The sequence below is a fragment of the Apteryx mantelli genome, chromosome 1 (assembly GCF_036417845.1).
Source record: "Apteryx mantelli isolate bAptMan1 chromosome 1, bAptMan1.hap1, whole genome shotgun sequence".
NCBI lineage: Eukaryota > Metazoa > Chordata > Aves > Apterygiformes > Apterygidae > Apteryx > Apteryx mantelli.
The window spans coordinates 118047420-118061332 of NC_089978.1; the positions used below are offsets into that span (position 1 = coordinate 118047420).

The 13913-nt window shown below is 38.2% G+C and overlaps 1 protein-coding gene across 1 annotated transcript; it reads right to left on the minus strand.

The window, feature by feature from the left end:
- Positions 1-528: 528 nt before the first annotated feature.
- Positions 529-13610, minus strand: POU1F1 (POU class 1 homeobox 1). Its single transcript, XM_067289794.1, has 7 exons — positions 13469-13610; positions 10515-10664; positions 8784-8918; positions 7569-7814; positions 5575-5739; positions 3996-4056; positions 529-1190 (listed from the first exon to the last, which is right to left on the minus strand). The coding sequence occupies exons 1-7, from the start codon at positions 13608-13610 to the stop codon at positions 977-979; spliced, it is 1113 nt and encodes a 370-aa protein (XP_067145895.1). The 3' UTR covers positions 529-976.
- Positions 13611-13913: the final 303 nt, after the last annotated feature.

Below are 13913 nucleotides of genomic sequence, written 5' to 3' on the forward strand. Positions count from 1 at the left end.
ATCAAGTGGTGTACTGAGACATAGCACGCATTAGGAACTGTGTTGATACCTCGGTGGTGGTAAGCTTATTCAACCAAATAATAAGACAGCAATTACGACACATCTCTAATGTCTTCATCCTGAATATATACGACAAAGTTACCTAAAATGCTTTACTCAGAGGTATACATCTGTTTCAGGTTGGTAGCTATCCATTCTTTAGAAAGACTTCAGTCCTCAGTTAGCTTTCCTCTGCCCGCCCTCCTGGCTCTCTGGGATCTTGTGACAACATTTCCACAAGATCATGTGAGTATATTCCATCCTTGGTCATAACCAGATTTTCAGCAATGATGTCACCACTGCAAGTTTAATGTTACTTATTCACCTTCTCCTGTTCCTCAAAGTTCTAATTTCTCACTGATGTTCAGTTTAGTGAGCTCAGAGTTTGCTGCTGGAGATGGGACCCTGCAGTGTGCCTAATGGTTTACAATCTTACAAATTTAACTAGTTAGCATGGGGGGGGGGGGGGAATATAGCACATACGTGAGCATGCAGAGGCAAAATTCTCTCAAAACTATAGCCACTGATACCAACCTTGATAACCTTTCTTCATCTATAACACAAAAGATTTGTTTCCTGACGTTTAGGTTAAACTACATGGAATTCTCCATTAATCATTAAATGTACCACACATGCAAGAAAGGCACAGCACAGGGAAACTACTTGTGCAACTTGTAAAACACTTCTAGTTGAGTAATGCATAATAAGTTCCTTACAGTTAAGCAGTGGCCTCCAACTCTTTAAATACATGCGGTAGCATTTAATTTGTTTCCAACCTTTTATATTAAAATCAAGTCTTCCACAATATACTGTATCTGAATCTGGCTAGCTTGTAAAGAAAACAAGTGGTTTACTGATTTTTTTTTTTTTAAGCAAAAAAGTACTTAAAGTGTACAAAAAAACAAAATGTAAATCCACAAATAAGCATGAGAAAACTTTACCGGCATTCGTGATGTTCCTTGATAATAGAACTAAAGGTGTTCTGATGTAAACTTGTCTTCACTCTTTTTTCCCTTTGTCTTCTGTTGCAAAACCAAACTCTCACAACTTCTTTCTCAAGATTGAGCCCCTCAGCCATCCTCATAATTTCCTGAGAAGAAGGCTTACTTTGTTCTCCAAAGTGCCTCTCTAGGGCTTCTTTGGCAGCAATACTGGATGAAGGGATAAAATTTCATCTTTAAAAACTTTTCTGACACATTCAGGCTTCTGCCACCATTTCAGGAGGAGGGTCAAGTAAGATCATTGGAGATACTGATTTGGTTTGTTTCCTCTTTTGCTAAGTAAATGAAAACACACTGAGTTTAAAGTACACTGCAGGTTTTTTTTTTTTTTTTTTGCTGATGGGGACTGTGTAATATCATGTAGAATTTCTGCACAGAGTAATCCAAAGGGAAAGATACTATAAACTTTGCTGCAGTTTTAGTGGTAATCATGCTTCTTGGTTTGTGTTTCTTGATGTTCTCTTGGAGATGCAGCTACTAACTAGACATGAATGTGATCACATGAATTGGAACAAGCCTGGGTGCACATTATATCCCAGTTGCAGGGGTGCTGTAGGAGTCCAACAGACACAATCATATTACCGGGGTAACTAGACTGTGTCACTCAGGTTTACGAAGGAGAAGAGCTCCATCAGTGATCATGTGAGAAATACAGCATTTTCTATCAGGTTCTGCATCTCACTTTGGCATGGAGAGGGCACTATAGTATTTCTAGAAATCACAGAGATTACAGCAATCCATTTTATCAATCATTATATTTTCTAAAAATCTGCCTTAACCTATTCCTCGCAGTCAGCAATGATCAAAGAAGAGTGGTTCAATAAACTGAGTAAATTAAGACTTTCCTTAATTTCAAATGGAATTTGCTCCCTATCTGTGTTACATATTCTCAGAAAACAAAGAATATCTGTAATATGCTTGTGTGCGAACAACAGGATGCATCCAAAGGTAGCTTCATCAGTAGCTGTAATTTCTTTGGACACAAGAGGGCACTTTATGCATTATTCTGGAGATAAGGTGCAGGTATTTCCATTATAAAAATATACAAACAATCTGCTGGCTTTCTAGTTATTTCATTATTTCATCTGTAATATGTTCTTATTCTTTTATTTATTGGTTTATTTTGCATACTTGGTAAAATTACCAAAACTAATTAAGAGTATGATGTTCTGCATACACACAGGTATAGAGTCGTCATCATTTTTGGCTACCAGTTATTTATTTTTTTTTGATCAAAGTAGAAAATAAATAGCTTCTGCACATTCAAATTAAGGAGATTTTGCTCAGGGTATGACTAACCTAATTTAGTTAGTGGGACTTCTGTTTTACCTCTAGTTTGCCTTCAAACACCTACTAAGAGTAGCTAACAGTAAGGCTGTAGTTCAGATTAACACCATCTCCCTTCGAAGAAGGAAGCCCTTTTCTGAGGCCAACCTGAGGCCTTCAAAGAAACATTTAGGATTTTCTTACTGTATCTGCTATGGTCCTGAATTTTCCCTCCATTGTTTGTGCCCTTGACAACCTGACATATTAAATATTCCCAGTGCAATGATGTTAGCTGTAAAAGTAGAAATAATTTGAAAATGCTTAATATGAGGACTATTTCCTCAGTAGTTTGTTGAAAAAGCAACAACATCAACAAAACCTACAACCTTGAAGACCAACAGTCTCCAGTGGGTTCCTCTAGCCAGGGAAAAACACCTAAAATAGAGACACTCTGAACTCACACCTCTCATGCAGCCATACTACACAAACTGGGTAAGGACTTGGCACTGCTCCTCAAATCCTTACCAGCTTGGAGAGAAATCTCAGAGGAGAAAATGGCCTCCTGAGAGTAATACTTCTTCACTTGTGAGGTGATGTGATTAGCACTAAGCATCTCCCATCCCCACCTTACTGAGAAGCACCTGCTTAGAGGAGTAATTACTTTGAAAACTGACAGGAAATCACACCTTCATTTCATTCCCTATAGCAAAGGGAATATGATTCAAAAAGGAAATCTCAAGCTGAACATGAGAGGAAAAGACGTGCTATCACTGTGGGGTTCTGAGACTGCAGGATTATAGAGCAACCTGCGTCTCTGGGAGTTAACACTGTGCATAGGAAATGTTCAAAGAATAGGTGCTTTACTGGAAGAGGTAGGACCCAACAGCATTATATTGTGCCCAGTGGCAAGCAAATTCCCTTTCTGTGGAAAAATACTACAGCCCCTTGGGGTCTCTCCTGGTGAATCCCTTCTTCACCAAAGACAAGACTCTGGAATCCCTAAAGGAGAGGAAATACCACACCACTGTTTTCATCATGTTCTGTTTTTGCCTATTCGGTAATTGCTTTTATAATATGATTTGTCAACCTACTTGATTTCTGCATGGAGTTGAGGCTAAACCTGGTAGATGCTGGCCATCAGAGATGCAGAAAAAACAGAAGTTCCCAGAACAACTTCCTTCTTTCCATTTATCTCATGAAAGTGCTTCTTCAGAAACTTGGAAGAATCAAGTGACAGATAGGGATGGGGGGTCTAATGCTGTATGTAACAAGCTTTCCCTCAAACTTTCCAGACCACAATTTTCTGTCAAAATAATGCAATTTCATCCGGTATAATGTGGAATCTCCCAAAAATGAAAACAAGGGTGCTCTGATATCTTATTCGCTATATAGACATCATAAAGATACGGCAGAATTGGGATGGTTGGAATATTTTTCATACTAAAATATGTTGTCCTACATTGAAAAAGAAGTCTTTATTTGGGAAATGTAGTGTATGTATTTTGAGCAAGTTGTTTTTTTTGGGAGGGGGTTATTTTGTTATTTTTTTACTAGAATGTTTCAAAATAGTTGTTTCTCCACTAGGTATATAAATTGGCTAAAAAAATAACATTTTGATTTCAAAACCAACAAAAAGAAGCATCTTAGCCAAAGGGATTTCTAACATGTAGCACTCTAAGTATTTGTTACCTTATGGTGGTTCTGCGCTTTCTCTTCCGCTCATTCACTCCAACTTTTTCATTGTATAAAGCTGTATTAAAAACAAAACAAAACAAAAAACCCCAAACAGGCAGTTACCTTCCACAGAGAATGGAAACAAAGCACAATTATCACTAGGAAAAAATGTCCCTTTGTTTTAAGACAGAAAAAAGTGCAACAGATACTGATGCCTAATAAGAAGGGCACTGCACACAGTAGCACTAATTCCTAATTCTTTAGGGTGCCACATGGCTGTTGTAACTCCAGATAAAAATGATTACGAGCAAAAACAGTGTTCCACAGGCAAAGCTGCAAGTAGCGCTGGCTCTGCACTTTTGTGCCTACGTACCTACGGAGCCCTCTCTTCTTACACACCCTCATTTTCTTCCTCCTCCCCTGTGAGGTAGGTGCTAGGGAGATAGAGTCCTTTTCCATGCAGCTCAGCCACCTCACCCTCTTACCTCAGAAGTCCAGCCCTGGCCTCCAGTCCCATCTGCCTTTTCCGCCCCACTCTCAGATGGACAAGTCAACCTCAACCCTCTAGCCTTCACTTCTCAGAGGCTGCTGATCTTCCCTGCTGCTCAAGCATAAACCCACACTCACACAGTCAGCAGCTGCTACCCGCTGCAAACTCCTTACAGGTGATTCTTACACTGTGCTGACCAGATTAGGAGAGCCTCTGGTTTCTACTGCCCTTATAGTGGAGGAAAGCTTTCCACATTTGGTTCAAAGCAAACTGAAGTACACAGCAGAAGCAGCTAGTTAACAAAATTTCCTATGATTGAATATCATGGCACATCCAAAAAACTGCATTAAGGTCATCTCATCTCCCTTCCCATGCTAGCTGAGTGCTGCACAGTGGTGGTCCTGGCTTTCACTATCACCTCTGAGCATACTGTTTCCCATCATCATAATTCATCCAGTTGAAAAGACTGTACTTTAAAACAGCCCATTTCCTTTAAATCAGAAAACCTTCTTCTAAACTGAACCTTGCCCAGTGAACCCCAGGACTCTTCCCACAACTGGGAATTAACTGGACATAAGGAAGGGAAATCCTTCGGTGGCAAAAAGGTCACATCCAAAACCTCTATGCCATACTATTCTTTGTCAGGGGCTTAGAGAGCATCACCTCAAGTTGAGTTCAAATCCTTTCCTAAGGCCATATCACATATGCCAAGGGACTGGAAGGAAGAGTCCTTTGCTAGAGAAGGATCCCAGTACCCTGTTAAATGTGCTGTCCTTTGGATCCTAAAGAAATGGTAATGACTCTGATCTGTGTTCCAGCAGTGGAACTAGACTGCTGGAATGGGACCGAAGGGAATGAGAACCATTAGGAAAAGTAATGTTTCTGCAATTTTGTACCCTCCATGCATTTCAGGTTGTTTGCTCCTCCTTGCTCACCCGAAAACATACCAAAATTTAATACATGCCATCAACACACCTTTGTACAGTATTTAAAGCTGTTAAAACAAAAACCTTAGCCTTTGGAAGACATATACTAGTCCTTCAACATATGTAGAGGATTCAGGTCTAAATACAAATCAGTTTTAAGAGGGTTTCATATCTCTACCTCCTACTTGTTCTGCTTCCTCCAGCCACTTGGACAGGATTGATTTCAGTTTGCATGCATTCTTGAAACTCAACTGCAAGTTTTCAAACCGGCAAATAGTAGTTTGGCTAAATTCAGAGCCATGTACAGCAGCCAGTGCTTCTCCAACATTAGTTTGTGTATAGCCTGTCAAAAACGAAGAGGAAAAAGTCACTTTGGAGCTTCCTACTGTGGGTTGCTTTCCTTAAGACACTTATCCCTTCATCCCTGACTCTTAAGAACAGTGCATGCTGTAGCATCAAGGACCATCTTTCTGCAAAAGTCTCTGTGGCTGATTTTGAACTCACACCAGTGCTAAGTTGAGTCATTCTGTTGATTTCAGTGTAGTTTTATAGGCTCTGAGATTATGGGTTTGAGAAGGATCCAGACCCCACATTTTCATTAATATACATGATGTGATGGCAATATGCTAATTCTCATCTGCATCTCTGGTCTCCTGTTGTTTATCGTGATGACTAAGATGAAGTGATAAGAGAAGTGCTGCAGTTTACATGAGGATACTGACTTCGTAAAGAGCAGTTCCTCAGTCAGTGCGTTGAATGTGTCTGCTGTGTTCAGGAATCTGGCCTGTATTCCTCCCTTTCTTCCTCTGCACCAGAATGGGTATAGTCTCTCTAGATGCTGAATGTCTCCATGAGGTGGCTATTTACCTGCATTTTAATTGCACTAACTCTGTGTCTCACAGTCTCAAACCCACAGCACATGTTAAGTCTGTCTTCCCTCCTAAAGCTCAGCCTCAGATTAGTTTTCCTGTATCAATTTTATTTTTCACCATCAGAGCATTAAGCCCAATCTTACAGTCTGTGAGCCATTTGTTTACTTTGGAGGAAGTTTTGCTCCCTCACAAACTGAGGATCAAGATGCTGTAATAATCACAGTGATTAATAGCTTGGGGCCTAGCAAATCGTTCCAGTGCTGTGGCTGACATATTAAATAGTCATGATATACAGTAAAATGCCCACATTGCAAATACTATTTCAAACTGTAAATTTCTGTTCTAATTCTCATTTTTATCCTACAAATAGAACATAATAGCTTTCTAGCTGTTGAGATAATGCATAGATATCTCTAACAACTTTATAATTTTTTTTACGTTTATAAAGCTGGATTTTGTAGAAGGATGCCCTATTTTTTAATGATACAATGTAATGTTATAACAGATAATGTCAAAATTACAACTCTTAAAGTACCTAATTTTCATAAGTGGGCTGAATCTGCAGCACCAGATGATTTTTTTTCAGTACAGTTCAAACAAGGGTGGGGCAGGCTTTCAGTTTGCAATGCACCTCAACCATTCCGTAGAAGGGAGAAAGTCCCTGTAGATGAGCAAGTGTTTAGTCCACCTTTGCCCTCAGCTAAGATTGCCTGGAGAAGGGCCAACAACTCACCAGAAACCAGCTGATGCAGTGCATCTCATGCTACCGCCAGCAGTTATCAGCAACGAAAAAGTCAGTTGCTGCTGTACCCATGTCGTGGCATGAGAAAATAAAATAGGAAGAGAAGCTCCCTATGGTATGAAATGTTTGCCAGGGATGTCATGGTTATCCATATTGTCTACTGAAATGACATTGCACCATCTTGTGAATGGAAAATATCATGGGGAAGAGAATGCATGTAAGAGACTAGAATATGCACTGCCCTAAGCTGTAGAAAGGCAATATAACATGGCCACGACTGAATGTAGTTTAATGAACAGCAAAATTTTCTTTCCACTTGTGAGAAAGACAGAAATAATTTAAATATCAGGAACATTTAAAGTCACTTTCTGCATACTAAATTGCAAAAAGCTTAAGTTTATTAATTCTGCGCAAGTCTTCTAGGAGTGGAGAAAGTTTGGCAGTGCAAGGCAGGATAAAAGTTATGATTAGACAGCCCAGACTATAAAATATTCAGAAATAATTGGGCTTTCATCTGAATTTTTCAGGCTTTTGTTAGATGACAAAAAAGACACATACCCAGCTTAATTCTCCGCAGTTTGAATTCATTGGCAAATTTCTCCAGTTCCCTGATTTCAGGGGAATCCATGTCTATTGGCTCTTCAACAGACTTGTTCTTCCTGCGGAATTCCTGCTTGAAGTCAGAGGCTATGGGATCGTCTCCAAGAACAGACTGGTGCATGGGTGTGAAGCTGTGGCCCAGAGCGCAGGAACCAGCACTCAGAGCATGCTCAGGGAATTTATAAAGGCAAGGCGTTAGGCTACCTGAAAAAAAAACAAAACAAAAACAACATCCAGCATCATTATTCACTACTGCTACAGAATAAAAACATGCCTTCATCACCTCATAATCAAAGTCTGTAATATTATATAGCATAGGTGGAAGAATGTCCAAGAGTTAGGCCATAAGGACTTAGGAGATCCAGTCTCTCTTCGGTCCCCATATGTGAAAATAGAACAACAACCACTTGCACCACAGGCCACAGCCGTCCTATTTCACAAGCAAACTGTGATGCACTCAAATAAGATGATAAATGGTCCAGACTTAGACAAATAACAATCCAGGGCCTCAGCTTGTATTAAGCAGCACAGTGAGATTGATGGATCTATGTCACTTTGAGCCATCTAGAATGTGCCAGTCTCTATTTTCTGGTATAAAGCATATTTCCATGTAAATACCATTTGATGCTCAGACAAGATATTATTGTGCTTTAGTTTTAGGATAAAATTTGTTTGAGGAAAGAACACAGGTAAGAGCTCAGAGAAAAACAACATATTCACAATTCATTCCAGCTTAAAAAGAAATTGTTCAAGGACAAAACTATCTCATGCTACATATTGTTCACAAATATCAGACTTACTTAACAACAAGATTTAACTAAGAGTCAAGGTTCTCTTTTCCTACATGTTGTATGTACAGCCAAAGCATTTCTGACATGAAGGAAAAAAAGATAAATTTATTGAGAAAAAAACAAGAAGCCTCTTCAGTGGATCTGTAGCAGACAATAAATTCCACGTCCTCAGGATATCCTTCTCAATTTTCTAAATGACACAAAATTTTTTATTGGAACTTGGACCTTCATCAACATCCCTCCCCTGCCTCATCTTACCTTTCTTGTCTTCACTGCCCTGATGACTCTCATCAGAGTTGGAGTTTTTAACCCCATAGAAATATTTTCTAGCTTTCACACAGTGTAACCACAAAAAAAGGTTTTCCCAAAGAATAAGAGAATAAACTAAAAAAGAAAGACTTGCTTTGTAAAGTGCTGACGCCATTTACTACATTGGGATGGGGCATGCTGCATGTCTGTAAGATGCGACTCTGGGAGAGACTTGCTGACAGCATCTCTGGAGTTGCAGGTTTGATGCCTAAAAAAGAAGTAAAGTGTAAAAAGAGAAGAGAAAGACGTAGATATATTTGTTTTGGAGTGGAACAAAGTAGACTTCTGAGTGCTACCTTTCTTTAATACCTGTTCTATGGACTTCTCCCAGGGATCTGAACAATGCCAGGAACATTTGCAACAGACACATTAATAGATAATGAAATAGGAGCATTTGGACATTTGTGCATAGTGAAGGAAGCCTATTTTCCATCCCTAAAAATTCCCTATGTAGATGCATTCATCTATGCTGACTTACTGTCATATTTCCTTCATTCTTAAGTGAAATAAAATACTGAGTTTGATTTTGAATTAGCTTTGAATCACGATTATTTTCTGGTAATTGTCTTAACCTGGCTCTCCACACTACCTGCCTTATTGACTGCTACTTGAAATTACATAGAATAACAGTTCCTCTTTCTTCTTCAGCCTGCGAAATGTAAAACTGAGCTGGATGCTAACGTATCTTTACCAGTGTCAAAGTCCACAATCATCTGTATGAAAGCACTTCATACTGCTTTATGAGACTTGGAAAAAGCATACGTTGACGGAAACTACTTCTTTCTGCCCTTTGGAAAATATCCCAATGTGTTTAATCTGGTAAAAAGCAAAAAAAAATTCTTCCCGATCATAACTCTCTATTTCAAACCTCACCTTCAAGCTCTTGATCCTAAAGCCTATGGGAGTTGCAATGCTTCTACAAGGTTAATGCTCATTTATACACACTTAATCATCCTAAGTACAAGGCATTTTCCCTGATGTTTTTATGACAAAAATATAGCAACAACTATAGTAATTTCAACAAACACAGCACAGACCCATGGCTCTGTGTTTTCCCATCTGAGCCTGGGGAAAATTCTGATAGCTGTACCTTAACAGCTGCAAATTCAAACTGCCACTTTTTGTGTCAAGAGAGATCACAGAGGGAAGGCACAAAATGGGGCTCCGGAAAATGCACTTTCAAATATTTTCATATTTGTTCCGAGAGCGCCTCACAGAAAGAGGTGAGGACTCCTCATTGAGTTTGAAAATCACAATTAACAACGTTTTATTAAGTCTTAAGAGCCATAAGGAACAAAAATGGTCCAATTTTTAAAAAGGCTTAATTTTGTTTCTTTAGGTTCTCACACATACTGCTGCTTCAGGGTTGTCTGGTCACAGAGAGAGCTGAACCTGCTTAATTCAGCTATCATTCCATTATCAGTCATCATTTTATTCTATACCATCAAGAATTTTCCATGGAGATTAGGGTCACAATACACTAAATACTACACAGACATATTAGATAAATCAGTCCTGGTCCCTCAAAGGTGATCATCTGACCAGGCAAAGCAAACATCAGATGAGGAAAGAGCAGTACTATCTCAGTCTTGTAGACAGAGAAGTGAGACACAAAGTAAATTGTCTAGAAATGCAGAGGTTTGGGGAAACTCTGGACACTGACTCCCAATTTCCCAATCCCTTTGCTAGTGTCTTAACCTCAATCTTGTCCTTTTTAAGCAACTATCTTGAATGCATCCTTCTAAAGGAAAACTGACCAAATCACCATGCTAATAGCTCAGTCAGTTGAGGATCTCTCACTTACCTGCCATAACCCCATAGGTAGATGGTTGATTTCCATAATGACAGGAAGGCACAGAGTAATGAAGGCCTGCAGATGTGTTTTCCAAAGTCATCATGGCAAAGTGGACATGGGAGCATTTAGGAGTTTGGATCAAAGACAAAACAGACGGGACTGGTAAGAAAATGTATGAGGATTCAAGATACATCCTTTCAATTCAAAGGTAGACTGCATCTTTGTATTTAGTTTTTCTGTGCACGTATTAAGCATTCAACTCCACAACCATCAAGTTAACACTGCTGGAAGTCCAGAACACTTGGCTGTGTCTCACCAGATGAGACTGCCAGTATAAATAGCAAAATCCCCTTGGAGCCAAGACCAGCAATAGTCATGCCTTGGTTTTGATGCATTATTTTTAGTGTAATCTATGCATATAGCCACAGTTTAGATATACTGCTAAGCAAGGGAAGCATTGATCTCTACAGGAAGAGATTGGTTCTTCTTTCCACCCAACTTCGAAGTACCTTTTCATTTAATCTTACATAAAACCTTTTTCTACATTCTCAGAAACTTGATCAACTCTACTGTCATGTAAATCCCCAAATGAACACAGATATCTAGGAAGGCAATGAATTTATCTATCTCCATTGTTTTCACAGGGTCTTCTAGTCGGCAAAACAAGTAGCAGAATCCAATGAAGAGATGCAGAAATAGATACAGGATAGTGAGCTTGGCCTCACTATCATCATCAATAGAGCTGCTCAAGAAAATCAACAAATATCATGCCAGTAACAAACTTTCTTTCCATTATGAAAGATTCTGTAAAGTTTGCTCTACCCTCCTCACCCTTCCAGTTCTCCTCAGCAAGTTCTGGAGAGCAAAAATCAGCAGTTCTATTTCACACAAAGGGAAAAGTGTGTGTTTCAGATCTGTGTTCAGTAAATTCCAGTGCCTGAAGAATCAGACAAGTTTTTCTGAATGTAAAATTAGAAATTTGGCCGTTTTTCATGCATAAGCAGGCAAAAGAAGTTCCTATACTGTCCTCTCTGACAACAACTATAAAAGGTAGTATTAAAATACCATGTTTGTGAACATTCGGATACGTAAGTTGGCAGTTTAGAGCACACATTCTAGTTGTTCAAAACAATATAATTAATTAGAAATTAGAATTTTTGTTTTTGAAACAGTAATCATAAGAGTAAAAGGTCCAGTTTAGACATATGTATACCGACATAAACTTTATTATAACAGCCTTGCTTATGCTATTATGCACCCAAAATAGAGATTACATTAATATTAATGCATTTAGAGCAATACAGCTTTCCTGTTCAGGTAAGATCTAAGTGTTTACTGGTGTTTTTTCTATTATTACTTAATAATCCATAGACTATATCCTTTTTAGGCATAAGAAAGGTATTTCTAACTTGCTAATAAGGATTTAATAGTAGGTGGTAAGGATGATACTATTTAAATTAAGTCATAAAAATAAAATTCTTTAGTATTCTGCAGAACATTATCCATATGGTGTGGTATATTATTTAGCCAGATGTATACTCACCTGTATTTTAAGATGTAGAATTACCACATGCATTTTAATGAGTTTTGACATTAAAATAAGTCATGATTTAAAATTCGTTCACATCTATTTTTTGCACAAGTTTTCCTTAGATGCATTCACTTAAAAATGGCATTGTTTATTAAAATTCCTGAATCTATATATGAAATTTGGAAACCTTTCCTCATGATAAATACCACCCCCGTCACTGCTTTTGTTCTTACAGGGTCACCTACAAGACGTGATGTTGCAGACAAAAATTTCCACTGACTACAGTGGTATTTGTCCTTGAGTGGTAACTACAAAATATCAAAAGCCAAATCTCAAGCAGAACTGCAAATGTTTTCGGTAATACCGTCTGTCACCATATACTTTTTATTATGAATCAGATGGAAAAATAAACAATTTGGAAAATACTACTAAGATACAGATGCATAAATTTGGCCTCACACACAACTTAAATTGTTGTATTCCCCACCACCACCACCCAAACATATTACAATATTTTGAACTTCCCGCTTAATGTGTAAGATCACGTTATCTCCAATGCTCAGTTTTTCTAGAAATTTACCTTACTTAGATGCTTTTTCATATTATTAAAAGATTTTATTTCCAACATTTCAGTACTGAGGTAAGGATTTCCCCTGCAGTCTTAACAAGAAACAGTAATCCATTTCAGCAAAAGAGTGGTTTCTTGGCTACTTCTTTCTCTATTCTTGAAAGCTTATGCACCGTCAATAACTTCTGTATTCCAGAATATCACTTCTGCAGATTTGAGTCTGCAAGAAAACTAATTCTTTGTCTAGGGGATAATTTAGTGTTTGCATTGTCCTACTACTCTACTACTACCTTATTAGGTTATATACACAAACACATAAAATTCCAAAATACAGATGAGACTCCTATCACCCTTTTTGAATATTCCACTTAAATCTTAGTCTTTATTCGCTACATAACACGTTTAGGAAAGCATCCTTTTCCTTCTTGAGAGATTCTCCAAATTATGTTTAAACCTGACCTATTTTAAATACATTTCCTATTTAAAATAATTTATATTATTAAAATTTGTGGTTATGTAATAAACAAACTTGAATTTATTTTACATGATCCTTGCCACGGAACACTACATAATCATAACAAAAGTTTGATTGTGTTTGCATCTGTACTAAGTTAGTGTGCTGATAGTACACCTTAGCCTAATCTTGTAACAAATTGAGAGATAGCTACAAGTTTGGCTAAAACACAAACATTTTGGATGTTCTTGTTTCGCACATTTATGCAGTCTTGTGAAAATGTTTCTGCCTGAAAGTAGTCCCAATCTCATGTAGCACTAACACCAAATACTTTCAATATTGCAGAACTTGATGATCACACATCATCTAAAATCATTACAAAAAAGAGTAATATTATTTTTAAAAAATACCTGTAGACACAACATTGGTCGCATGGTTAGAAACTGGCAGGCATTCTGCAGCGCTGTGATGCATTATCAGAGGCAGAGAAGGAGAAGAGTCAGAATTCAAGGGTACAAAGGTGTCAGATGAAGCAAACGCTTGGCAAGTCATACCCTCAAACAGATGAAAGACAGAGAGTCACCTTCTCCTTTTCTAAGAGAACAGATCTGCGTGATTAACAGCAGCACAAACTCTATTCCAGTTCTTTTTACTTGCATATACATATACAAAAGGGCTCCAGAGCACAGGGAGGTCGTGTGCAGGTATTTATACCACTAGGAAATCCCTTTATCCATTTTAATGTTCTCTTCCCAGCTATATTGCTGTATCGCTGTAGAGCCTCCTTCCTTCCCACACAAACACAATACATGTCGAATTAATGGGGGGAAAGAAGAGGGAAACCAGAGACATGAT